This window comes from Ochlerotatus camptorhynchus, unplaced genomic scaffold (assembly GCF_037179485.1).
Source record: "Ochlerotatus camptorhynchus isolate MF236.1 unplaced genomic scaffold, CSIRO-AGI_Acam_v1.1 ptg000022l, whole genome shotgun sequence".
Taxonomy (NCBI): Eukaryota; Metazoa; Arthropoda; class Insecta; order Diptera; family Culicidae; genus Ochlerotatus; species Ochlerotatus camptorhynchus.
The window spans coordinates 7,064,747-7,087,839 of NW_027040514.1; the positions used below are offsets into that span (position 1 = coordinate 7,064,747).

Below are 23,093 nucleotides of genomic sequence, written 5' to 3' on the forward strand. Positions count from 1 at the left end.
AGTGGTCTTAGAGTTACCTCTATGCTAGTAGGTCCCGAAGAAACGTACTCAACTTTTTGGCTCAGCTCTGGTACTATCTTCGGTCCCAAGCTAATCGATTCACCCCTCGAAACATACGAAAATCCACTAACCCCTCATTTTATCTGTCAAACTTTCATAGCGAATCAAAACAAACATTGTGTAGTACTAGAATTTAGACTAGAATGGGGCACGTTAATCGTTTGCTTGGGACCAATAGGCTAGTCAAGTAGTTAGCCAATTTAAAATCGTTAGTTTCGTATTGATTGTTGCTATTACCCCACAAAATCAGCGGTGGCAATACGGAAAATTGGGCTGATGGATTATTAAACTTTATTGCTTCGCGTTTCAAATATTGTTGCAATTTAATAAGATTATGAATCTATATAGAGCTGGAATTAGGGCCTAACAGCTTTTGTAAACAATGATTTCAAATGATGATTTCTAGAAACTCAAGGCTCGCTCACGCAAACCAACCTCTTCATCGGGTAGGGAAAGACTTTCCCTATCCGATGGTTATGTTGGTCTGCGTGGGCGTGCCTTAAGTTCCAAGAAATCATCGATAGAAGTCATTGTTTACAAAAGCTGTTACGCCCTAATTCCAGCTCTATCTAGAAATAATAACTGTGCTTAAAGTTTGTAGAGCTCAATAAAGCAGATTAAGTATAAATTCATTAAGCTCCAGTTGTATGCCAAGCAGAGTACAGTGATTTATATACACGTCGCACTACGTAAAACTCATATCAGCTCCACATAGATAAGCCACAATTATAACTTAAAATTATTGTCATGTTAGGAAATAAACGCGAAGACATAAATCAATTGATTATTTAATTATGATTCGGACTCCAATTTAAACTAGCAATCGCTATTCAATTGAGCAGTGCAGAAACTGAGACCAATAAAAATTAAAATATCCATTAAGGCCTCGTCTATCTATGGATAATATCAAAAACGAGATTATACCATAGAGGTAACTCTAAGATTAGAAGGTCCCGAAGAAACGTGCTCAACTTTTTGGCTCAGCTCTGGTACTATCTTCGGTCCCAAGCTAATCGATGCACCCCTCGAAACTATAACTATAGATTCCATAGATTAGCGGAGGCACAAAAAGTTGTTTTGGCAACCATGAAAAATAAATGATCTTACTGGCATCCGTGAAAAAAATTCATGCCATCATAGACGAGTGCACGGATGGATTTGAGTTCACTCACTCGACAAAAAGTGACACAACAGCCGGGCCCTGTTTACTAAAAATGAACACAAATGAACATATGTGTTCATTTTTAGTAAACAGGGCCCCGCTGTTGTCACTTTCTGTCGAGTGAGTGAACTCAAACCCATCCGTGCACTCGTCTATAGAGCTCTTCGTTGTGCAGTTTTGTTTTGTTTCATGCGTAAAAGTTCAAAATGAAGTGCAAAGCAAATCTTTGCCACAATGAATCGAGGAATATTTTGCTTTATCTTTCTTGCGTTGTCCACGAAATAAATCGGAATGTGGAGTGTGGAAAGCGTTTTGTGCTCATAATATTACAATACTTCTCCCTCAAACAACACCATGATGACGTCATGCTCGTTTGGCTACACTAACTGACAGTTCGTTTGGCTACATTATACTTTGCCTCCGCTTATCTATGGAATCTATAATATCTATACTCGAAACATAGGAAAATTCACGAAACCCTCATTTTATCTGTCAAACTTTAATAGGCCGGCGCCGGTGGTGTAGTGGTAAGCGTGACTGCTTTCTAACACCCCGATGGGTCTGGGTTCAATCCCAGCCGAGGTCGGTGGGATTTTTCTGAGGCATAAAAATCTCTGGTCACGTCTTCCTTCGGGAAGTAAAGCCGTTGGTCCTGGTCCATGTGTGTTGTGAATGGGTGCGATATCCGACGCAGGTGTGGAAGCTGCCTTCCTGCACATTCGATTGCCGTCAATGGATTGCAATCGATGTCCGTCGGTGATTGGCACTAGATTGCGGAACAGAGACCGACGTTAAATAAAGGAAAGAAGAAGAAGAAGAAGAAGAAGAAACTTTAATAGCGAATCTAAACAAACATTTTTATTTTTTTTTAAATTCTTTACTTAAGAGATTTTTAGCCGAAGGCTTGTTCATCTCTTACAAAACAAACATTGTGTAGTACTAGAATTTCGACTAGAATGGGATACGTTAATCGATTTGCTTGGGACCAATAGGCTAGTCAAGTAGTGAGCCAATTTTAAATCGTTAGTTTCCACCCGTTGGTAATACCTTAACCTACAAAATTGAACCAATGTTTCCAATTGGGAAATAGTGCAGCAAGTAAATTGAATCATTATATTCTACTATCAAAGTTACCCACATTATCACAGATATTCCGTTTCACGGTACCTTGTTTTAGTTTCCACGTTACCAACTTGCATTATACACCTGGCAACGTCTTTACTATCGCAGGAGAGCGGATGGAAAATTTTGCTACCTATATACATATCGATATTGAAGGAACCATCGGGTTGTGCAGTTTTTGAAGAGTTTTGTAATTTTTTTCTAGCCTGTGAAGTAGTAACTACATTAGCAGATTAAACTATAGTATACTATAAGGGGTTTAATCAAAATATTAAATACCGGTCTAAACTCCTAATTTCATTCATTCTCCGTGGTCCTAAAAGCCTGTTTTCCGATCACTCCGAATTCATAGTGATAAGACGTCAATGAAATGGTTTTGAAAAAAAGCTCTACACGCTAACTTCTGTTTACTCACCAGGTGAGTCGATCGTACTCACTTTCGTCCGATGTATCGAGTTGTCAAAAATTGAGTAAACGAGAAATGTCAAACTGAGTAAAAGCCACTCAGTCAGGAAAATCCTGGACTTGGAAAAAATGCCAGTCATGTCGGAGAAAAGTTCATAGAAAATGTTACTCAAAACCGGCTGGAATGCCTTCAGGTAAGTACGAATTGCTTAGGGAAACGGTGTTGAACCGTTTTTTGCTCCGGTAGAAGGAATCCGGAGCAGGCAATTTCCATTTCCTTGAATGAAAACCAAAATAAAAACCCTCCCTGCAACTGAAAATACCGGCGAGTGGATTTGACTCAGTCTACGTGAGAACGTAGTTTACTCAAAAGTGAGTCAACATAAGGCTACTCAATTTTGAGTAGCCATACTTGCCGCTGAGATGAGTACATTCGACTCAATTTTGAGTTGACCAGAATAAGCGTGTACCTCCGTGAGCGCAAGGTACGAAAGAGAAGAAGAACACAGTGACAATGAAACCGAACTTATATCGACTGAGTAATCGTTGCTCTAAGACTGTATAACGTTTCACCTGAATAAAACGTTTTCCATTAAAAGGCATTTTCTGCACCTTTGCACCTATTGTTGCGGTAGTGATCCTATAATAGTGAATTAATTGGAAATCAATGCGTTCCAGAAAAGACATAACAAAAAAATTCCCATTAACACACGTGTATCATGTTCGGCTTTAGGCTTTACTTCGTGAAGCAGCTTGCCAACAATTTGCTCGTTTCCTTCTACCGCCCCGAGTGAGTTGTGTCGCACGGGCTGCTTGTCATGAAAAAGAAGGAAGAAGATTATATCATTATTGCTTTGCACTTCTGACATAGCGTTATTATTCGGTTCGTTGATCGCTTGTCATTTTGTCATTTGGAGATATTTTTGATTCCTTGCTAGCCCATGCCAGAACACTATGGATTTGAATTGTGACACACTTGGATTCTATGTGCCTCATATGGTGATATCAATAGCTTTGCACACCATAGTTCAATATTCTACAATATTCTACTTTATCGACTTCTACTTTGCCGACCCAAAAAATGAATCGATAAATATATAGTGAAAACTGCCAGAGGCCAGAGCTTTCACTTATCTTTTTAATGGGTCTGATTTGAGATTCGATCATGGACTGTTGGGGTGTGCTGCTGCCGGAGTCTTCGTTCGATCTCACTGTGCCACGGTTGTTCTCATATATGAGGCAGGTTGATAGGATAAAGTCACAACTCTAGTTTTCGATGTTTACCTTTCTGAGCAAGCAATTCACATCGTATTGAAATGCAAAACACTTTAAATCCATCTGTTTTGAACAGTAGCGTGATTCAATGTGCAATACACTTGAATAGATAGTGAAAGATTTTCAACATTTCAAAGTTTGAAACATTATAAATTAACGTGTATAACACATTGAACCAAGGTGAAATACACTTAAAGTAAATGTGATTGTGTATTTAGAAAATCAAGTGTTTAAACACTTCGATCAAACGTGTGAAATTTTTTGAGTATATGAATGCTTCTAATAGTTTTCAATTGAATTTGATTTTTAAAGCCTGGTTAAAAGTAAATTTGGATGCAAAGTTATGTACCACAATGCTCCTTTACCCCTATGATTGAAACATGTGTTCAAATTTACTTTTAACCGGCCTTCAATTTTATAAATTTCTTATATGAGTGCAGTTATTTAAAACTCAACTTATGGTAGCAACTAGAGATGGTCTAGGATAAGAGAGGAACAGTCCGTTGGCCAATGAGCCTAACGAATTGTCAAAGCCAGAATCAATCGAGCAGCCCCTATATATCTTGATTGCATTGGCAATGTTGCTAGAAAGGCTTGGATTGTCAAGGCAGTTTGTTTTGAATTCATACCTCTATAATCCTAGACCCTCTCTAGTAGCAACTCTTGGGTAGCAACTATACGAGACGTTTCTTATTCAACTGATGGATGGACTTTGATCCTGTGGAAGCAACACCAATATAATCAATTTCTGTCAAGCAAACTGAGCAACTGTCATTTCGTAAAAATAATATTATTTAATAGTTATTCCTAAAGCCCTACAGTAAAAGTATGGACGACTGTCACCACAAAACTGAAAAAAGCTGTTCCAATCGAGCAAAGCGGTGCATTTTGACGGTTCGATTGGAACAACTTTTGACAGACGTCCATACTTTTACTGTAGGGCTTTAGTTATTCCTCTCCATGTCAACTGGAAGCTTGCAAAAGATCAAAGAGCTATACCCTATCGCAAAATCGCAACAGACTTGAGTCTTACGCTGCCTATCGCTTTTGAGATTACAATGCGCCAAAATGTATGCAAGAGGCCAATGTGCTTCTGTAAGCCAATGTAAAAAGAAGGTAGGTTGAAGTTTTCGAATCAAAAGTTACATACCTAGTCATCGTAAGAAGCATTAATTTATTCATTAGGATTCTGAATATAGACACCATCAATTGTATTATAATGACTTACTGTTACCCAAAGCAATCATTCCCTCATACAAACCTAGAACATTCCCGGTCCCGATTCACTTTTGACCTTCCTCGGAATCGTCGCCGCCCGCAGGTAGGGATTATCAATCGTTGGACTGTTGTTGGTCAAATTGATCTGCGCCGTCGTTATCGTTCCGCTTGCCGTCGACACCGTCACCGTCGGTGGTCCCATTTTGCCCTCCGCCCCATTTCCCCCATTGCTCGATTCTCCCTTCACCGGTGAAGTCGATTCACTGTCCTTGCCGTCGTCTTCCTTCTTGCCTTCGCCATCCTCGTCATCGTCGTCATCGTCTCCGTCCTTCGTGTCGGCTGGATCCTCCTTCCGGTTAGCCACCTGGTAGTAATACTCCAACTCCTCGAAATCGAAAATCTGATCGGTGGGATTCAACGCTTGGAGGTACGGCGGGAACGAAGGTTTGCAGGCAATCAACGGGAACATCGGATTATCTTCGTTGTCGAAAAGGCTGTGAACGTCGCTCGTTTTGGCAAGAAACTTGGTAAGAGCCTTCTCGATGTCACGCTTCTGAGAGGCTGCCTTCTCTCGGATAGCCTCATACTCGGTGACTGGTTGTTTGTAGGTCTACAAATAGCAATGAATGGTACCGGAAGCCATTGAATAATTGAAAAATTCAACTTACCGGCGTTCGGATGTAAGCGTGTGGATCCGGCAGTGCCGGTAAATGGTTTGGAATGTGCGACGGATGGGAATGCTTCTGCCCCGCCTGCAGAATACTGAGCTGCTTCTGCGATTGAGCCTGCTGCGGCTGTTGCAGAATATGACGTTCCTCACGTTTGCCGTAGCTTTCGAGTCCCTTGATCGTGATGCCCATGTTGATGAGTCCGATCACGACGTCACCGATGACCGGCTGAGTTCGACCCGCCAATTCGCAGTAGTTGCGTGCCGTTTGACCCAGCTCGACTATGACTGTAAACGCCAGGGTATTATTTTAAAGCATTGCCAATCATTAGTAATTGTCGCAGTACTTACAACATTGCATCATTTCGGTGAGGGATTCGACGCATTCCTTGTCGGCACTATCGAAATCGTGTTCCAGTAGTTCCGAGGAAGCCGCCATTGTCAGATACTTCCTTCGAGCCAGCTGTGTGGAATTTATTTCCGCCATGGTGATGCTAGTTGCTAATACTGATTTGGGAAATTTAGTAGGCTCAAAAAGTTATTAAATTACAGAATTAGTAAAAAACCACCAATCGTTGTTACCTCACTACCAAAAAGCGTTGTTTTGATTGCCAATTTGTGTTGTGAGGCAAGATGGACCAACCATGGTCTTAGCCGTCATCAGACAACAGCAAACAAAAAAAAAAAAATTTGTGTTGTGTTTTGTTGCTGATATCTGCTTTGTTTACACCGTTTATCTCACGGGCAAACTGTGATTAGAGCGAAACTAGATAATATAATTTTAATTTGATGGTAAAACCATCAAATTTTGAATGTGTATCAATTAAACTCTTTTAAAAATCCATTTTTAAGTTTGTTTAGAAATAAATTTTGTTTCGTCTTTCGCTTTGCACGGATTTTTCGACAGAGGAAAAAAATGTTTAGGTTTGTTAGAAGATCTTTGCTTGCTCCACAGCAAAAAAAGTTGTTGAATATTACATCGAAACTGATGCAACCAGGTCAATCCATCGGTTGTGTAATATCACATTGTACGATGTACATCGATTTTGCGAACAAAATTACATCCATTGATGTAATATTGTATCTGCTTTTTGCTATTACATCATTATTTCATACATCAGCTTGAATTACGTTGATCGATATTACATTTTTTTTTGCTGTGTCCGCCTGATTGCTGTAAAATCTCTATTAAATTTTGTTTATACACTTTCCTAGTTTCGCCCTAATCACAGTTTACTATGGAGCTGTCAAAAGTAAAATGTTTGCCTCATCGTCCAAACGAAGGCGAGTCCCGACCCAAAATAACCTACACTCAAAGATAAATTAAATCAAAAAAGCTTAAAAAGTTTGCAGATTCCCGCTTCACCTTATGGAGTCCGAGCCATGATTACTTCGGCAGTAGTCATGCATGATTAAAATCGAAATAATCTTTCCAGTATTAAATTTTATTCTTTTTCAATACTGATATATAATCAAAAAAGATTAAAATTCAATCAAAAATTATTAAAATAGAATCAAAAATGATTAAAATTTATTCAAAAGTAGATAATCTACAACCCGCATAAACGCGAACCATAAATTGACCTTACCTAAAATGGTTAAAAATTGTTTATAATCCCTGCTAAACTTTAACTGAAATGGTTATGGAACTTTACATGAACGTTTAATGATAAAGTTTCAACCTTATGTATTATGGTTTTTTGGAACTGGACCTTACAAATAATGGGTTGTTAAGAACCATTACCGTTCCAAATGCTTGTTTTCTCCATACATTTTCGGAAAGAGAACTATATTAGAACCTTTTAACTTATGGTTTGAGAACTTTAATGGTAATGGTTATGGTAGTCAGTAAGGTCCACGAATGGTTTTGTAACATCGATCAACTTTATGTGGAATATATCGCGAATTGGTTGCCTGTAATTTACTGATTACCAATTCACGTTATATTCCACGTAAAGTTGAGCGATAATACAAAACCATTAATGGACCCTACTGACTACCATAACCATAACCATTAATGTTCTCAAATCATAAGTAAAAACGTTCTTATATAGTTCTCTTTCTGAAAATGTATGGAGAAAACAAGAATTTGGAATGGTAATGGTTCTTAACAACCCATTATTTGTAAGATCCAGTTCCAAAAAACCATTATACATAAGGTTGAAACTTTATCATTAAACGTTCATGTAAAGTTCCATAACCATTTCAGTTAAAGTTTAGCAGGGATTATAAACAATTTTTAACCATTTTAGGTAAGGTCAATTTATGGTTCGCGTTTATGCGGGAATCTAATCAACCATGAGTTTAATGTCAAATTGATTAAATTTCAAGCAAAATGGGAATAGTTCAATTTATCAGTGTAAGAAGAAGAGGAGACAACTGGCTTCTTTTTGTCTGTGACGAGCTCTTCTTCTCTCGCGGAAATGAGCGTGCAAAAACTATTTCATTATGGGCGACAGTCAAAATACAAGAAAATAGACTCCCTGTTGAAAAATTCTCGTGTTTCTATTCGTTCGCCCGACCACAGGAAATAGTTCACGTTCGACAAAAAATTGGTTCATAAAAGACCCGTATTGTCTCCTCTTTCTCTTAGAAAATAACAAAAAATAAATAAAATCTGTGCCATCATTTCAAAGGGGTGCAATTGTTTTTTTAAACAATGGCTTTAGCCGTCAATTTCTCGCAAATAAAAGCTTACATCTCCAAGTTATGCTTGCTGGTAGAGGAAACATTCATCTACCTGTATGTTTCATTAATTTTCATGAGAGTATCGGAGGCGAACCAGCCTAAGGCTGAAAGCCTCCTAAATAAAGCTAAATTAATTAATTAATTTTCATGAGTGATCTTCTATTTTCGAGAAATCGACAGCTAAAGCCATTGTTTACAAACGCAATTACGCCCCTTTGAAATTTTGGCACTGAAATTTTGTACTAGAACAAATCTGGAGTCCTTTTTGATTGGGTCGTACGTAAAATTTTTGTCAATTAGAAAAAAACGAAGTGTTCAAAAAAAAATGTTTCTATTTTCAAAGCTACACGGAGAATCAAAACAACTCAAAATTAAGTCATTTGTACTCATCTTGACAGTTAAGTGAAACCAGTCAAAATTGAGCTCTTCGCGAAGAATCCAATTTTAAGTACTTTGCGAAGACTTCGCTTTGAGTAAAATGTACCTGTTCTTAGTTTTAATAAAATTAGGCGGAAACATTGTTTTTTTTTAATAATTTTCTTGAATGTATTGATCTGGTCATCTAAAATCAATCATCGTTATTTTATTCCAGCTTATATATGGAGTATACATTTAATTATATCTTCCATAATCAATATTAAATACGTCCTTGACCTGAGGGAAGGTGTCCGGTTTTTAGTCACTTTCTTGAGCATTTCGTTTTGAAAACATGCACCAACGAAACGAGTCCCAGCCACAGTCTGCCAGATAATTCTGTAGTATTCGGTTCCTGTCCAGTCCGTAGGGGAACGCCGCAGATCTTTTAAAAGTCGTGGATTCTGAAAAGTTTGCAAACGAGGGAAGATTTAGCAAGTGTTTACAGTTCATAATTTACAAACATACCGAGTAGTGCAAAATTTAAGTAGATTCCACATCCGGATTATGGCTTCCGAGGCACCCGTTGTCAAGACGTTGCATTAGTTAGGACTTTTTGGACCTAGAAATTTATTTTACTTTAGATGTTTGGACATTAAATTACCTTCATCAAACAAACCACTCCCTTGCATGCTTCTCCAGCTGACGACAAATATGGGGCACGCAGTGGTGGCACGAGTCCTGGAGTTTAACATTTTTTCCTAAACATTTGATACTTTTTGCGATAACCATTGTGACGACACACAAAACAAACTGGCAAGCGGCAAAAATGTCATGACATTTCTAAACTGTTTTCTGCCAGCGACAGAACATTTTCGCACAAAGAAGCAGACAAGACCGGCGGCGCGCGCGACATAAATTTATGTCGTGTAGAATTTTGCTGATTTCTGGCTAATTACTGCATTTATTTGATGTTTATTGCATGGAATTAAAAGATAAGAATGAAGACTGACCACTCATAAGCATTGATGTTAAAATTATGCGTAAATAAGGGAGTTGGTAATTTACTGTCACACGCAAGCCTGCAGCTAAAATTTCATTACAATAAACTGTTTGGAAAAATCAGGCTGCGAGATTTTATTTATTCTCTATCTCCGCTGTTCGCTTGGAATGTAGTTATAAACGGCCGCCCGTGTGCTGGCTGTTTTGTTTCGCTCTGGACGATGGTTTTTCAAAAAATGTACTGTTGCCACCTCTGGGCGCACGATGCAAGTAATTTTTCACCCAACATAAAGTCTAATCACAACACTTGATTTTAACGTTCTACAAAGGGTCACAGGGGGTAAGTCACTCTGCCAACTTGTGCTAACACCCACAAAACACACTTCGACACACTTCAAACACCCACTAACACGTACCGTCGCATGGAAAGCTAATGTTTTCATGAATTCTGGCACCACTGCCATTAATTTTTACGTTTGTTGATGAATTGGCCTTGACGGCGACTCTGTAGCTCTTTATTCCTATTATAAAATCCATAAGCAAACGTTAGACCAACAATCAATACGAAACTAACGATTTCAAATTGCCTCACTACTTGACTAGCCTATTGATCCCAAGCTTGGTCCCAAGCAAACGATTCGCGCCGAAGATGAAATGAAATACTGATACCTGCCCCCCGGTAGAAAATTCGACAAATTTGGAATGCCACCGCAACAGCAGCAACCACTGGTGGCGGAGAATAATTCACTGTTCTATTTGAAGAGATTGAGTCTTGGAAGAAAAAAACAACTAAATTGGCGTTGACGGCACCGTCGAAAAATTTGCTCTTCCAGCAAATTTAGACAGATTCTTATGGGAATTTTCGGTGGAGTGAAAGGATAGTACAAAGTCCGCCATGTTTCACGCACAGTCTAACCATAGAGGTAACTCTAAAGGCCCACGCACATTAGATCCGGATCGGACGCGTTGCGGCAAAGTGACAGCTAAATCTAATGTCTAACTGTCAAATTTACGTCAACGCAACGCAAACGGATCTAATGTGGGTGACTAGTAGCAACAATCAATACGAAACAAACGATTTAATATTGGCTCACTTCTTGACTAGCCTATTGGTCCCAAGCAAATAGACTAACGTACCTCATTCTAGTAGAAATTCCAGTACTATCTTTGTTTTGATTCGCTATGAAAGTTTGACAGATAAAATGAGGGGTTAGTGGATTTTCCTATGCTTCCTTCCTTAGGCCTCCCTTAGTTCAGTCGGTAAAGGCGCAGCTACAAAGCAAGACCATGCTCACGCAGAAAAAATTATCGTTGAAATAAAAATATTTGAGGTAAATTTAAACGTAAACTCAGTTTGTTCTGGCCACAAAAATAAACAAGGTTTATTTCAAACGTATTCCATGTTGGAAGTCATGTAATATTAATGTTTCAAATAAAAATAATTTTACGTTTATTTTAAAAAGTAGAAGCATAGAGGTAACTCTAAGACCACTGGGTCCCGAAGAAAATCATTATTATTTTTGGCTCACTCAGTACCAGAACAACGGTCCCAAGCAGTCCCAAGCTATTTCACTCACCCCTGCATGTTCTGCAAGAATCCACACACCCCTGATGTTATCTGTCAAACTTTCATAGCGAATCAAAACAAACATAGTGTAGTAATAGAATTTCAACTAGAATAGGGTACGTTAATCGTCTGCTTGGGACCAATAGGCTACTAAAGTGGTGAGCCAATTTAAAATCGTTAGTTTCGTATTGATTGTTGCTAATAGCGAATCAAAACAAACATTGCGTAGTAGTAGAATTTCGACTAGAACGGGGTACGTTAATCGTTTGCTTAGGACCAATAGACTAGTCAAGTAGTGAGCAAATTAATCATGTTTTGCTTAATGAGAGAGAGAAGGATTAGTATTTTTCATTTAATTCCACTGCTTTATTTGCTTATCCTTGACAGATACGCGTATTTCGTCTACAATGTGCAGACTTCTTCAGTGTCTTGTACTAATACTCAACTACTCGAATACTCGATAGTACAAGACACTGAAGAAGTCTGCACATTGTAGACGAAATACGCGTATCTGTCAAGGATAAACAAATAAAGTAGTGGAATTAAATGGAAAATACTAATCCTTCTCTCTCTCATTATACAGGTATTCCACTAAGATGCCCACATTCATCAGGATTCATGTTTTGCTGTTTTTGACATCATCCACATCCAGAGGGCCACCCTAATAAACAAATACCATAAACTAACTGTATCCCGGATGGGTAAACTATCCCACAAATGGTTTGGATGATACCCCAAACACGTCGTTAAGCTCTCTTTTATGGTTATTTTTTATTAGGGCAGTCACTTCGAATGTATGGGAATGGTAGGAAACCATTTGGAAATGCATGAAATTTTTCAGTTTTTATTCATTATCGTCTTTATGGGCAGTTTTAGATGCACAAAAATTGCAGGAGTACATTACTATGGTGATAAGGTAAACACTCGTTAATTTGTTTCCTTCTGTGAAAACATGTTTAGTCACAAATCGTGGAATTTCTGATACTCTCCATACTGCAAAAATGATTTTCCTACCACTGAAGGGGCGACATCTCTCGGATCTTCAGTATAGCTACTACTCAAATCATATAATTAATTTAAAATCGTTAGTTTCCACCGGTTGGTATACAATCCCGTAAGGTTGTCCTTACACGGATAGAAATCTCCTTATACCTTTTGGTAAATTTCTATTGCTAATTATTCATAAAATGTTTAAGTCAACTAATAAGCAGAAGCCTTGCAAAAAATTATGAAGATCATGTGTCAAATGAAAGGTATTAGCGGTCACACATACCTTTCATGCATTCTTATAGGACCTATGTGGTTTGTCTTATGGAATGTATAAGACTGATGCTTTGGCAAAAATATATACATAAGTGAAACACATGGATAAAATAATTGTTTATTGTTGTTTTACATCAACAGGCTGGATGAAGCCCCAATAATGTTAACCTTTTCAACTATAGTAAAAAACTACATTCAAGCATGGTCATAACATAAAAAAAACATTAAAAATCATTTGATTTTCGTTTGTGTAGTATAGTTTTATACTAATTAGTTTTAATTTTTTTCTGAGTACAAACCCTATTAGCATCTAGTACTGCTCAACAAAACTTTGCCGATGAGGTTTTGGAAACCAAAACAAAGGCAACGCACGTCGGTTCTCGGTTCAGTTTTTGCGCTTGTGTGCGTGCGTGTTCACGCTAACTTGAAAGTACTCATTAATGAGTAAAAAAAGACCCATTTTGAAGAAAAGTGGCTTAACTCATTAATGATTAAACAATTTTACCCATTAATGAGTATCTGTTACCCATTAATGATTAACAATTACTCATTAATGGGTAACAGATACTCATTAATGGGTAAAAAATTTACTCATTTAATGAGTTAAGCCACTTTTCTTCAAAATGGGTCTTTTTCAACCATTAATGGGTACTTTCAAGTTAGCGTGTTCGTCGACCGAGTTTTTGCCACCGTGAAAAAAAGAATAGAAAAACGAAACGACGGAAGCTACCAGAGCGAAAAGTAAATCAAAGAAGGTGTCGCTGAAAAATAAAATCCATTTTCCCGGTGAAATTCGACGGAAAAGTAGTAGAAATTGTAATCCTGCTGTAGAGGTTCGCCGTGGGACGTGTAATATAGTGCTGTTTGTGAGAATAAGTTGTTTTCCTGCTGGTTTTTGGAGTGCGAAAGGTACGGAGTGCTTCTTACTCTTCTTTTGAAGTTCTATTTTTAGGAGCAGAAAAGTAAAAAAAGGGTTTTCTCGTTTGCTATTGTTTTCCTTTTTAGTGTTTGATTAGCAAAAAAAAAAGTTTCAAACTGGCTGCCGCAACGATGTCGACCCAGCAGAGCCCCGCCAGCCTGCAGGCGGCGGCCAACAGCGAGAAAGTGTTCCAATGGATCAACGAGCTGTCAAATCCGGAGACGCGTGAAACCGCCCTGCTGGAACTAAGCAAAAAACGCGAATCGGTGCCGGACTTGGCTCCGATGCTGTGGCATAGCTTCGGAACGACCGCAGCGTTGCTGCAGGAGATTATCAACATCTACCCGTCGATCAATCCGGCCACGCTGACGGCACACCAATCGAACCGGGTCTGCAATGCTCTGGCCCTGCTGCAGTGCGTCGCTTCGCATCCGGAAACGCGGTCCGTCTTTCTGGCGGCGCATATTCCGCTGTTCCTGTATCCATTCCTGCACACCACATCGAAGACGCGTCCGTTTGAGTACCTGCGACTGACGTCGCTGGGGGTCATCGGTGCGCTAGTCAAAACGGACGAGCAGGAAGTGATTACGTTTCTGCTGACGACGGAGATCATTCCGCTGTGCCTGCGGATAATGGAGTCCGGGTCGGAGCTAAGCAAAACGGTGGCTACCTTCATCCTGCAGAAGATTCTGTTGGACGACAGTGGTTTGTCGTACATTTGCCACACGTACGATCGGTTCTCACATGTGGCGATCATCTTGGTAGGGAATCAATTCGGCTTTGAGGAGGGAATTTGAAGTTTAACTTTTTTTTTTTGTGATTGCAGGGCAAGATGGTCATCTCTCTTTCGAAGGAACCCTCGGCAAGACTGTTGAAACACGTTGTTCGGTGCTACCTGAGACTGTCCGATAATCCAAGGTGAGTGTGTTTGCTATAAGCGGAAGGTTGGCCTCGAATCTCGATTTGAAATTGATCTTGAATTGCAGGGCCCGCGAAGCGCTCCGCCAGTGCCTGCCGGATCAGTTGCGTGACGGAACGTTCGCCGCCTGCCTGCAGGAGGACAAATCCACCAAACCGTGGCTGTCGTTGCTGCTCAAGAATCTGGAAACCGTCACCGTACCTGGAGCCGACCCGCGGCAAGTGGGCATCTCACCGCTGACTTCCTAATACATAGTCGAGAGCCGCCGGCATGCAGCAGAAGCAGATTGTGTTCCTGAACCGCTGAACCACGTGACCACCACCAGTCGACATTGATAATGATGATGATAACGGTAGCTGTATTAAGATTGTATTGATTGATGAGTATCTTTATCCCCTAAAAAAAAATCCATTTTCCCTTACCACTTTTGAGGCAGTGATTTTGCTTGCTAATCAAACCAACGACAACCCTGTTAGAGAGATCAAGTTTGTTAAAATCACGAATTTTCATCCCGTGTTCTTTTCGCGGGAGAAGCACACGGGTTTTAATAGTCTGAAATTGTGCAAAGACTCAGTCTAGTTTCGGAACAAATTTAAGACACTAAAAAAATCAGTAAGAATAACAAAAAATAGCAGTTAATATGAGAGGTAGTTTAAGAAAGTAGTAGGAAAGTTTTCCCATGAGAGAAACGCACTGAATCGGATCGCACCCATCAACGATGAGGATCGAGAAAAGTGTTAGGATGAAATTGTCGAATATTTTCTATTTCAATAATTGAAAAAAAAAAAGTTTTAATGCGTTTGTTCGTTTTAGGACCGAATTATTCAAGTTCTCACAGAAGTCGGCATTGGACGTGCTTATCTGCTCTTTTTCTTTTTTTTTTTCTTTGCTATTTTCTATTTAACCATAAGCAATCATCGAGTCGTGTTAAAGCAAAATGCAAAGCAACAGTCACAATAAGAAAATATCAAAAAACCATCTCCACTCAACACATTCAGCACTAATAGTTATGCACTGGAAGCGCTTGAGAGCTAATTGGATTGGATCGGAAGAAGAGATCAACTAGTGAGGGTATACCGTTAAGATCAGTGATATGTTTAATACAATATTAACAATTGTGACAACGATGTCTGCAATGTTTTGGAAAGATTTCCCAGTTCCAGAATGAAAAAAAGCTCTACTGTTCACATACAAAATACAACTTTTTATAGCAAATGTAATCATTCCACTGGAAATCATTGAACGGTGTGTAGTGCAGGTGGACACAGTCTTCGTTCAACAAATGATCGTCGGGCATGGTGGGTTTCCAGTTAGTGTAGCCCAGCCCCTCACCTGTGGCCTGCCAAACGAACCGTCCCTCCTGGTCCAGGTCGTTTGCCCCTATCCAAAGATCCATTCTGTTCGGGTTGAATACATCGGAAGAACGTATGGCCTCAACTATCGCATGCTGTTTTTCCGCCGAATCGACCACGGCCAATCGCATCTCTAATTCATGGCAAAATTCCACCGCCTCGAACCAATCTTTCTGAAACGGTGGCATGTATTCAATTTATAGATCGCCGCCTGATAACAAAGTAGCTGAATGACTTACCACTGCGTCTGGAATGTAGTAGCTTCCACACCGTACCACCTCAGCGATTCCGAGGAAGCTGAACAGAACGAGCCACTTTTGCATCTTGCCTAACGCGATCGAAGGAATAGCAACGTACAGAAGAGGTGCTGAAGCTTGAACCAAAGGCCGTCTTATAGTGCAGCATGACTGCAACTATAGGGGAATATGCCCAGTAGTTGGTGCCCTTTCACAATGTTCGGCAAGCCTCTTATCCAAACTTGAACAATAGGACTTGTTGGAAAATTGAATTGTCTGAAGTTCTTGATTTGTTTGTCGAACCGATCGACTCGTAATTATTTTCAGATTTTGCAAGTTGTCTCCGTTACGAGGGTAAATACCTTTTTCCATATTTTCCAAATGAGCTATGGATCGAACTAATTGGCAGTTAGTAATCTCATTAAGTAAAGGAAAACAAACTACCCAGTAGTTTTACGGTCAAATTTGATCATCACTTCATTTCCATTCGGTGCCGTGCAAATATTACGCAAATCACGTGGCACGCTATGTCTGAAAGCACTTTTTTTGCAATTTTTATGTACCTCAGTTTTTTCTTCACAGGAATTTAGTATTGATCATAACAATCAAATCTGTGAAGGTTTTAAAATATTTCATCTTGGGTTTTTTGAGAAAAAGTGTTTTGAAGTACACTTAGCCGTTTATTAAGGGTATATGGACTATTGACTATACAAAACTGTTACGGATCGAAACAAATTCAGCTAAAAATGATTCAAAAGAGATTAAAGTAGTCGAAATACTATGTTTCAACGGTATAGTAAGATTCCTTTTTCGGTACCATAAGATATCGTAGACTTGTTATGATCTCATGTTTAAATTAATAAAATAATTAAACTCTTGAAAAATCTATGATTTCATATTTAACAATATGGAATTTCGGGGCTACCAGAGGTTTCGATAGATCAACTTTCACAACAAAAAAAAACCTATGCACTCATCCATGAGTTTATCACCGAAACAATGTCTCATAATAGCATCCATATTGTCCAAAACCTTTAGCTGATTATCAAAATTGCATCCTTACAAAACTACACATTTATCAAGCAATGGCGTTTATCAAGTACCTACAATGGCAACCAGCGAATCCAAATTGCGCATGCCGAGTTGCATTTGTGGCAGCCACCCAATTTGAAGCGTTATTGGGATCATTTTTGGCCGCGTTGTCTATCCTCATAGCTGATTTGAGGCCTGGCTGGATAGTTATTAAATGCTGACCTTATTAACACTCATATTAAGATCTTAGGTATAGCTGAGTAATTCTTCGTGAGAAATCTAAAACAAAAATCTGACTGTTTCAAATTTAAACCCACTGGTCTTCCTGCAACGTTTGAAAAACTAGCCTCGGCTTGTTTTTTTGCCTGATAACTGCAGTGGTTCTCAAGCTTTTTTTCTATTGCGACCCACTTTTATAAATTGTATAAGCTTGTGACCCACCAATATTAGATGGAGATGTTATTAGGCCAAAATTATGTTTAAAATCCATGATACCCCAAGAGATAAAATGACTAGAATCGACAAATTTGTGGTAAATCGGTAAATTCATCCAAACATCTGAAGACTCTGAAAGAGCTATCTAAACGCATGAGTAACATATAACATATAACATATAACAAGTATAAAACTACAGTCAACTCTCCACAACTCGATGTCCACTAACTCGATATTGAGTTTTAGAACCATAGTAAACATTAGTTTCATGGCTGTAATACTGTAATGGCGATTTTGTATGGCATTGTTATTCTATAACTCGATAATTCTATAACTCGATGATCCCTTGAATTTCGAGCTGTAGAAAGTTCAACGTATTAAGAAAACCACCTCATAGCGATGCTAAAAAACAGAGTCAAGACCTGCTTTTAACTTCAAACTGATTATTTAAAAAAAAAGCCAAAATAAAGGCTTTAAATCGCGAAAAAGGCCTCAAAACGCTAACATGACTTAGAAACGTCAGAACACCAACAAGGCCTCACAATCGCTAAACAAGATCAAAACTACCAAGAATTGCATCATAAACGCTTAATTGGTCTACAAATCTTATCAACAGCCTGAAAATTTCGGTACCAAATTTATGACACGTTAAAATACCCAAAAATGGTCCAAATAAGTCAAAATGGCCTAGACTTTCCAAACTGGCTGTATTATACCAAAATGGCTTTTAAATTGATTACCCCTGCATAATTTTAAAATCAGAATTATTCTACATGCTTGTTAAAAAACCTATGATCAACAATCTGAATTCCTGCAACCCACCTGAGGGTAGCTTGCGACCCACTGATGGGTCGCTACCCATAGTTTGAGAAACGCTGCTATAATGCAAAGTTATCCTTAATTTCACCAGCCAATTTGGAGATATTCTGAAGCTTCCGGTTTTCACTACATACTTTACGTTTCTTAGGAGAAACCTGCGTCAGACATGATTTGCAAATTTTTACACACCTCGGCAGTTAAAAAAGTTTGAAGTTCGTTAACTTCTTTCTTCTCGATATTTGTGAACCTCAATTTTCATATACTTATTGTTTATACAGGTAAACGGCAATGTAACATGCGTGAGCCGTAATCAAGATATTTTTTTAGGTGGCGAACTCTCTTTTTTTACACCCTTCCACCCTGCTCATGCCGTTGATCACATTTCATAAGGGAAGCGTAAAAGAGAAAGATATATATCGCAACAAATTCTGTCTATTATACCTGTTTTCAAAGACATTTACCTCTATTCTTGTTTTCGTCGAATAAGAAACGTTCGAAAGTTTCCCCCATTCGTATTCCTGTTTTCGTTCGAACCATTTCTAACCATTCGAAGTTTCGAACATCGTTCGTTCGATCAAATTGTGGGATTCCCATTTTCGTTCGAATGAGTTTGTTTTGTTGATTTTCCATTCGTCACTCGATACTTGCGGATCGCGCACGAATCCATTGTTTAGTTCTGTGAACCAACACAAGACGCAATTTCCCAGCGATTTTCAATTTCGGAACGATGTAAGTATGAAATTTGGGTTTAATTAGTTGGAAATTCCGTATTCTGTTTTTTTTTTCCATAGCAAAGTGTATCGGAGTCGGGCCAGAGTGTGGGGCCTTTTTGGATTAATTCGTTCATTTAGCTATGCGTGGATTACAAGCCAATTTAAAGTACCGTAAAACGGGGTAACATTGATAGTTTTTGAAAGTATATGCTAAATTTTTTTTTCACGGCAAGAATGTTTTTCAAATTTTACTTTTTTAAACAAGTACTGAGGTTCCTGGAGTCCATTCGTTAGTAATGTGTTTAACAAAAATTATTACAATTGCTCTATTTTTTTTGGTGTTGTGACCGAATATCAGTATTTTGATATGGGGTTACGTTGATAATGCTCGATGAATATAGAAAAATATGCGGGAATCTCAAACAATTTAGTTCAAGAAATATAAAACATTGAACGAGTATGTAATCAGAAAACATTAAAAGCAATAAGAAGATAACATTGATTTGTGATAGCTATATTGGAAATACATTTCATAAGTGATTGCTTGAGTGAACTTTTTCAATCAGGCAAAAAACAAGAAAAGTTTTTAACATGTTTACAAATTATTATCAAAGATATCCCGTTTTACGGTAGTTGCATATCATGTTAGTACACCCTTTTTGCGTTTTGCAACAAATTGTGTGATTACATAGTTACAAAGTGATGCTTGATAACTGTGATATCAACTATAGATTTGTTTTTCTTTTAGGGCGAAAAGACCGAAAAGCAAAAGCACCACCAAAAATCAGTATTCCACGATGGTGGATCTTCTGGAATACCATCCGGATATAGCCAGAGGCTTCAGTAGATCTGATACAGGAGCATTCTGGAAATCTAGCTGAAGATTTAAACAGCCTTGGGGGTCCTGAAAAAGATCCTGCTGCATGGAAGAACCCGCATAAACGCGAACCATCACATGACCTTACCGATAATGGTTATAAATTGTTTATAATCCCTGATAAACTTCAACTGAAATGGTTATGGAACTTTACATGAACGTTTGTGTGATAAAGTTTTAACCTTATGTATTATGGTTTTTTGGAAGCGGACCTTACAAATAATGGGTTGTTAAGAACCATTACCATTCGAAATTCTTGTTTTCTCCATACATTTTCGGAAAGAGAACTATATTAAAACGTTTTTACTTATGGTTTGAGAACATTAATGGTTATGGTTATGGTAGTCAGTAAGGTCCATTAATGGTTTTGTATTATCGCTCAACTTTACGTGAAGTATATCGTGAATTGGTAATCAGTAATTTACAGGCAACCAATTCGCGATATATTCCACATAAAGTTGATCGATGATCGAACCATTTCAGTTGAAGTTTAGCAGGGATTATAAACAATTTATAACCATTTTAGGTAAGGTCAATTTATGGTTCGCGCTTATGCGGGAAGGTAAAGGAAATAATTAAAAAAAAATATCAATCATATCTTAATTTTCATGTTAACATTTTAGGTCTGGTTTGACTGGAAGTCAAACTTGAAGCGGAAGTTGGCTCACAATCGAAGAGAGCAGCAAGCTACAGGGGGCGGCCCCAACAAGATAGTAGAATTGACCTCGCTTGAAGAAAGGGTTGTCGCTCTGACTGGGCTCACCGCAGCCGTAGATGGCATAGAGGATTCTATTGCGTTTGGGGCTCCTGCTGCGGCGGACGAAAATAACAGTGGCGTAGCCAATGGTTCATTTGTGGGCCATGATCCCGTCGACGAATTATCAGAAGTTGAACTTCAACAAGAGCCCATCCGCCGAAGACAACCTGGTCAGCGGAGTTTGAGATTGCTGGAAACGCAAGTTGAACAGCAGCAAAATTTCCACCAAGATTTGTTGGGAGTTTTGAAAATTCAAGCGAAAAAGCTCGACGATATGGCTCACTACAACAAGCAAATTTCTAAGCGGATGACGGAAATCCAAGCAGCTCAAGCCCAACAACTTCAGGAACAACGGCGACACAACCTGGAAATGGAAAAAAATCCATCTAGAAAAATTGAAAACCAAAAAAGAAATTCTTGCATTGAAACTTCAGCACATGCAAATTTAATATCAATTAATCTTTTGTAAGATGTCAGAATGATATAAATGTATTTCCTATCAATGAAATACAAAATGATAGAAAGCATTTCAGGAATTTTGGATTGCGTCAAGTCTTAACCAAATTGCCGCTAATTTTATAACTATTTCGAACTGCTTTAAATTCAAACCTTCCTCCCCTTAAATGTTTACGTAATAATTGAAGAGCCCCATACTTGGAAGTCACCAATCAGGTCTAAAGCACTCAATATTGCCATCATTGGTCTTGTTCTCGAATATTAAAGTAATTTGAACGATCCCAAAACCCTGTAATTGCGCTCAATAAGACCACATCTTCGTTTAGTTCGTGTCCAATTCCAGTCAGTGACTGCCAAGATACGTGACCTCATTCATTTCGTTTCTTACTAGGGTCATGTGATGGCCCCGGAACAGATTCCATAAGCCCTGGGAGAGGTGGTCAATTTTCACTTCAAAAGAAAATCATCGAGCTGCATATCGTTGTTTTTAGAAATATATGGGAATCAGAATATTTCTTGGATCACAAGAATACCCTTTTCGAATTCGTTCGAATCGGTTCGCTCGTACGAATGTCGGATACGGCCGTAAACAAGAATAGAGGTGATTGAGTGGAAATTGTTCCCGATGAGTCAGTTTATAGAAGCTACATTCAAATTCAAATCCCTATTCAGAAGTTTTCCTTGAATTCGAAGAACTTCGAAGAAATTCTTCAAACTTTCCTGATGATCTTAGAACTTGTGTGTTGTGTGAGTTTGTCATTTTTTTCCCTGGATTTCTCAGATATTTCTTAAAGTTCACATTACTTCCTAATGTTAGTAAATTTTCCCTGTGGTTCACAGACCATCCTAAAGTTTGCAAAAATTTCCTGGCGTATAAAGAACTTTTTGCAGAGCATCATTAAAATTCAGATAATGTTGCTACAGCTTACGTATTACCAACAATCAATACGAAACTAACGATTTTAAATTGGCTCACCACTTTAGTAGCCTATTGGTCCCAAGCAAACGATTAACGTACCCTATTCTAGTTGAAATTCTATTACTACACTATGTTTGTTTTGATTCACTATGAAAGTTTGACAGATAACATCAGGGGTGTGTGGATTCATGCAGAACATGCAGGGGTGAGTGAAATAGCTTGGGACTGCTTGGGACCGTTGTTCTGGTACTGAGTGAGCCAAAAATAATAATGATTTTCTTCGGGACCCAGTGGTCTTAGAGTTACCTCTATGGTATTACTCCATCACTATTGAGAAATGATGAAGTATTCGATTTTTGTTTTACAGTTGTTATTCTTGGATCTATCGCAAGGATCCGACTCTAATTGAAAGGTCCCGCTATTTATACCCTTCGGAGTGTTGGAACACCCTCCAAAGGCGCGCCCCTTTGTCAGTCAAAATCGGATTCCTTAGCAATAAGATTAAGGAATAACACTGATAATAACCATGCATCAGAACCCTAGTCTTAACCACTTCAAACTAGGGAACAACGAATTGAAGATTAAGAATCACATAGGTGAAGACAAACTAACTCATTTTTTCCTTGTTTCAAGATCATCCTCGGTCACTATCAACAAGGCATAAAAAGTAACAAGGACTAAGATTTGTTCCTTTGATTACTGAAAAGTCCTGTTCCCCTAGTTTAAAGTAGTCAGGACTAGGAATCAGTGGTAGATCTTACATCTCGTAACGTACCACGAAAAGGTGATCCACCCACGTTACGGGGTATTTGTAGAACTTACCAGGAGTACAAAAAACTCGCCTGAAGCTCACAAAACGTCCCTGAATTTGGCAGA

At 38.6% G+C, this 23,093-nt stretch overlaps 3 protein-coding genes and 1 pseudogene across 3 annotated transcripts; 2 read left to right on the forward strand and 2 right to left on the reverse strand.

Annotated features, from left to right (window-relative positions):
* Positions 1–5,264: 5,264 nt before the first annotated feature.
* On the reverse strand, positions 5,265–6,428 carry LOC135704415 (transcription initiation factor TFIID subunit 8-like). Its single transcript, XM_065225868.1, has 3 exons — positions 6,261–6,428; positions 5,911–6,197; positions 5,265–5,852 (listed from the first exon to the last, which is right to left on the reverse strand). The coding sequence occupies exons 1-3, from the start codon at positions 6,394–6,396 to the stop codon at positions 5,286–5,288; spliced, it is 990 nt and encodes a 329-aa protein (XP_065081940.1). The 5' UTR covers positions 6,397–6,428; the 3' UTR covers positions 5,265–5,285.
* Positions 6,429–13,788: 7,360 nt separating this feature from the next.
* On the forward strand, positions 13,789–15,745 carry LOC135704425 (CCR4-NOT transcription complex subunit 9-like). Its single transcript, XM_065225880.1, has 3 exons — positions 13,789–14,463; positions 14,529–14,620; positions 14,689–15,745. The coding sequence occupies exons 1-3, from the start codon at positions 13,834–13,836 to the stop codon at positions 14,867–14,869; spliced, it is 903 nt and encodes a 300-aa protein (XP_065081952.1). The 5' UTR covers positions 13,789–13,833; the 3' UTR covers positions 14,870–15,745.
* Positions 15,746–15,798: 53 nt separating this feature from the next.
* Positions 15,799–16,296, reverse strand: LOC135704832 (perlucin-like). The gene is made up of 2 exons (XM_065226349.1): positions 16,213–16,296; positions 15,799–16,146 (listed from the first exon to the last, which is right to left on the reverse strand). The coding sequence occupies exons 1-2, from the start codon at positions 16,294–16,296 to the stop codon at positions 15,799–15,801; spliced, it is 432 nt and encodes a 143-aa protein (XP_065082421.1).
* A 1,453-nt stretch (positions 16,297–17,749) lies between these two features.
* Positions 17,750–21,291, forward strand: LOC135704843 (uncharacterized; annotated as a pseudogene).
* The last annotated feature ends 1,802 nt before the right edge of the window (positions 21,292–23,093 follow it).

Coding starts and splice junctions, on each gene's coding strand:
- LOC135704425 (XM_065225880.1), top strand. CDS start 13,834: ATGTCGACCCAGCAGAGCCCCGCCAGCCTGCAGGCGGCGGCCAACAGC. Junction 14,464..14,528: donor CACATGTGGCGATCATCTTG/GTAGGGAATCAA, acceptor TTGTGATTGCAG/GGCAAGATGGTCATCTCTCT. Junction 14,621..14,688: donor AGACTGTCCGATAATCCAAG/GTGAGTGTGTTT, acceptor CTTGAATTGCAG/GGCCCGCGAAGCGCTCCGCC.
- LOC135704832 (XM_065226349.1), bottom strand. CDS start 16,296: ATGCAAAAGTGGCTCGTTCTGTTCAGCTTCCTCGGAATCGCTGAGGTG. Junction 16,147..16,212: donor ACTACATTCCAGACGCAGTG/GTAAGTCATTCA, acceptor CCACCGTTTCAG/AAAGATTGGTTCGAGGCGGT.
- LOC135704415 (XM_065225868.1), bottom strand. CDS start 6,396: ATGGCGGAAATAAATTCCACACAGCTGGCTCGAAGGAAGTATCTGACA. Junction 6,198..6,260: donor CACCGAAATGATGCAATGTT/GTAAGTACTGCG, acceptor TGGCGTTTACAG/TCATAGTCGAGCTGGGTCAA. Junction 5,853..5,910: donor ACGCTTACATCCGAACGCCG/GTAAGTTGAATT, acceptor TGCTATTTGTAG/ACCTACAAACAACCAGTCAC.